The sequence below is a fragment of the Pteropus vampyrus genome, unplaced genomic scaffold, assembly GCF_000151845.1.
Source record: "Pteropus vampyrus isolate Shadow unplaced genomic scaffold, Pvam_2.0 Scaffold1000004567, whole genome shotgun sequence".
NCBI lineage: Eukaryota > Metazoa > Chordata > Mammalia > Chiroptera > Pteropodidae > Pteropus > Pteropus vampyrus.
This window is the reverse complement of record NW_011918969.1, coordinates 450-4,332: the sequence shown is the minus strand read 5'-3', so window position 1 is coordinate 4,332 and position 3,883 is coordinate 450. Positions and strand designations below refer to the sequence as shown.

Below are 3,883 nucleotides of genomic sequence, written 5' to 3'. Positions count from 1 at the left end.
TAGTAATCACTGATGCTCTTGAGAATTTAATAGATAGTAAAAAAAAAAAGTTTTTTCTATTTGATAGGACAAGGGCTTACTGCACACGTAGATAATAAGGAAGAGTATATTTGGAAATATAAAACTTCGAAGGTCAAACCACAGAAAATTCCTAGGGGAAGAGACTGAGTAGCTTCTTCTTAAGTGTATCAAAGTAATTAAAGTACAATTAAGTATGTGAATATGTGATAAATTAACTTAAGCAATAATCTAAAGAGGTATTTTTCTATAAAATGGTGAGCAAGGAGGAAGGAGCATTGGACAGTGACACACCCAAGTTTGAGAGTATATATAACTTGGAGTCCAGACCATGGTATTGAAACTCAGAGAATCTTCTCCCTGTAACTCAGCTGAATTCACATCTCCCGTCAACATGTCCTACAACTGCTGCTCTGGAAACTTCTCCTCCCGCTCCCTTGGGGGCTACCTGCAGTCTCCCCGCTCCTCCTGTGGCTCTTCCTACCCCAGCAACCTGGTCTGCTCTCCCAGTACTTACCAGGTGGGATCCTCTCTCTACCGTGGCTGCCAGGAGACCTGCTGTGAGCCCACCAGCTACCAGACGTCCTGTGTGGTGTCCAGCCCCTGCCAGTCGTCCTGCTACCGCCCAAGGACCTCCACACCCTGCAGTCCCTGCCGGTCAGCTTACACCGTGTCTCTGGGCTCTGGATCCAGCAGCGGCTGCTCCCTGGGCTATGGATCCAGAAGCTGCTACTCCCTGGGCTGTGGTTCCCGTATCTTCAGACCCCTGAGTTATGGAGTCTGTGGCTTCCCTGCCTGGGGCTATGGGTCCAGATTCTGCCACCCAATCTACTTGCCTTCTAGGAGCTGCTAGTCTTCTCATTACCGGCCAATCTATAGATCAGCCTTTTGCAGATGAACCTGCTGAGTTTCCAGACCTTTTGAGCAAAATGTTTAGTCTCTACTTACAGTTTCTATCACAGGCCTTTTCAGCAATGTTAGCTAACCCCCCTTATCACCAACTTTTCGCCCTTTCTCTAGCACTAAGCATTGGCTGACAGACTAGTTTGTTCTGACAGTGAAATGACCAAAATATTGAGATCAATATCTGTAATTTGAAACAATTGATTCAGAATTACACAAATTCTCCTCGCAAATGTATGGGAGTTCATGTTTATTTGACTAATAAACTCATTTACTTTTGCATCTGATATGTTCTCATTGTTTTTTATTGATTTTCAAATTTTGATTTGTGATCTGTGTTTGGGCTCTAGATCCTCAGAGAATTTCCATTAAGAAATAAGTTTGGATTTGCCTAGGAAATCCATTTCCCTAGAAAATGGCATGAGGCCTGGTATATGGGGGAAGTCTCTGGTCTCTCTACTGACTCAGAGTTAAGAAGTCGGTCTGTATTCCATCATCAAAGTTGGTAGAATTTTATTATTGAGAGTCTGACCATAATGGAGTGAATATTTTCTCTGTGTTTTGATAAAGACACCATACACTAACAATTATATTTGGTTTTAATTTTACAATTCAAAACAATATTGAGTTAGAGTTTTTCCAGAAGATGTCAACTAGGCAATAAAATATTTTAAAATATATTATATAAAATATTAGAATAAATTCAATATATTGGTATGGAAAAGAGAACATATGATGCTCCAGGGGTTGGAAGGCATTATGGTTATCTTTAAATATATAGGTAAATGGGTTTTTCAGTGTGAATGTGTGAGTGTGTGTGTATGAGAGAGAGAGAGAGAGAGAGAGAGAGAGAGAGAGAGAAACCAACCAATAGAGAGACAGAGAGACAGAGAGACAGAGACAGAGGGAGACAGAGACAGAGAGAGACAGAGAGACAGAGTCTTAAAGTTTAAAATTGTGAGAAATTGAAAGAGTTATAGGGAGGAATGTATTAGCTTGTTATAAAGAAATATATATTTATAAATTATAAAATTTAGAATTATTACGACGGGTAATTTTTTTGAACTTACATAGAGTTCCTCAAGTAGTAGACAAATAAACTACACCCCCCCCTTTTTTGAGTGAGTTCTGCATTAAATTGAAGGTAAGATTAGATTATTTTTAATGTTCTGAAACTTATAATCTGCCTAGGTCTTCTTTAGATCCACTGCTCAGCTCTGGTAGTAAAAAAGAAAAAAAAAAAGATCCTTATTAGATATTATTCAGATCCGACACAGAACACACTTTGTAGTTATTTTTTATTTAAGTTAGCTATTTGTCTCAGATGCTAAACATCGTGTCAGAATTCAGTTACATTTTTTCCATAACATAATTAGCAATAGCTCTCCATGAGTGGGAGCATAGCTATCAAAGATAATCATTTACTCCAATCATGTGCTATGGAGCATTTATTGATTTGTCTGCTTTTTTTCCTTAAGCTTTTTCTAATTGTATGTGAGAAAAGAGGGCCTCTCTTCTCATATACTCAAGACAATAATGGGCTAAGTATGAAGGTGTGGAAACCAAGTGCTCTGTGCACAAAAAATATACCCAACAGAACCCTCCCCCCACCCCCAAAAAAATAAAAAAAAAAACAAAACCCCAGAGGAATCAAGAAAAGGACATAGAGAGAGGCTCCTGGTGATACAGGAGCCTCTGGTTCTCATCATTCCTGAAGCCATCTTTATTAGCCCTTCATGCATTTTGGTTATATAGACCAATAAAGTCTTCTTTTTGGTTTAAACTAATTAAACATAATTAAAATGAAATATGATTTCTGTCACTCACATTCAAAGACTAATAATTATTAAAAATGTGTCATCTAGTGCAGTTACTCATTGACTTTTGTGTAAAGAGGCAGCTAACATTTTTATTAGTAAGACTAAAAAGATCCTGTGAGTCTGAATTATTGCTATTAACATTGAATGTGGACTACGAATTCTTCTTTAAATAATGTGGAATGAGTAAAATGTGGAATAAAAAAACTCATTTGGGAAAACACACTCAAAGGGATCACAGTAGCATGGCCAGTGAAAAAGTCCTGAGAATGCATTCAGCAAACATAATAGAACTAGAAATTTCTAATTTCAAGCAAGGAAGGCGCCAGGCCCTATAAGAAATGATGAGTACAAAAAAAAAAAAAATGTTTTAACATGAGATAATCTAGTGACTTGGAGTCACTAGATTTAGAGAATCTAGTAGAATCTTTGAGTGACTTAGAGAATTTCTAATGGAATCTGAGTGAAGAGGCCAAAAATTGAAACAGAGAAGCAAAGAGGAGAGGAAATGCATACATTTGAATAGTTCCATATTTAAACTTTTCAAAGTTTAATGTGAGGTTCAGATTACAGGGATCAGAAAAGAATAATACTTTTTGCATCCTTTATTCTCTCAATAACAATCTTGGTATCTCATCACTGCTAATTTTCAACTATTTTCTTATTTTTGTCTTAACTCTCTTTTCTTCTCTCTCTGTCTCCATGACTTTCCATCTCTTATGTACACTCTGGGTTTTTTTGTTTTGTTTTGTTTTTTGTTTTTTGTTTTGTTTTTTTTTTTTACCTTCTAGTGTCTTATTGAGTTTGAGGGCCAGGGAACATTGGGTTGGTGACTGAGATGGGTGATGGTGACAGAGAATATAGTGGAAGGCTCTGAATTTAACTCATTAAAGTGTTTAAACTTTAACTTTGCACTAGAGTTCTGCAAAAATACTGGAAACTTAGAAAAGACAGAAGCATTTGGCTTTGAAGAGCTAGATCAAGTGACAGAAACAAATTTTCTTTCGTTATCTTGGAGTGAAGGGTAGATTTGAAGAGAGCTTTAGAAAGAGGTAACTGTATAAGCAATGACGTAATCGCTTTGATGAATATGATGTGGGGTTTAGGGAGGAAAACTACAAAATTATTTTTTATTAAAGCATGAT

The 3,883-nt window shown here is 37.0% G+C and overlaps 1 protein-coding gene across 1 annotated transcript; it reads left to right on the top strand.

The window, feature by feature from the left end:
• The first annotated feature begins 412 nt into the window (after window positions 1–412).
• LOC105311514 (keratin-associated protein 13-1-like) lies at window positions 413–871 on the top strand. Its single transcript, XM_011387500.1, has one exon. It carries the CDS (start codon window positions 413–415, stop codon window positions 869–871), a length of 459 nt encoding a protein of 152 aa, XP_011385802.1.
• Window positions 872–3,883: the final 3,012 nt, after the last annotated feature.

What these genes read in the sequence shown, in the direction of transcription:
- LOC105311514 (XM_011387500.1), top strand. Translation starts at nt 413, where the DNA reads ATGTCCTACAACTGCTGCTCTGGAAACTTCTCCTCCCGCTCCCTTGGG.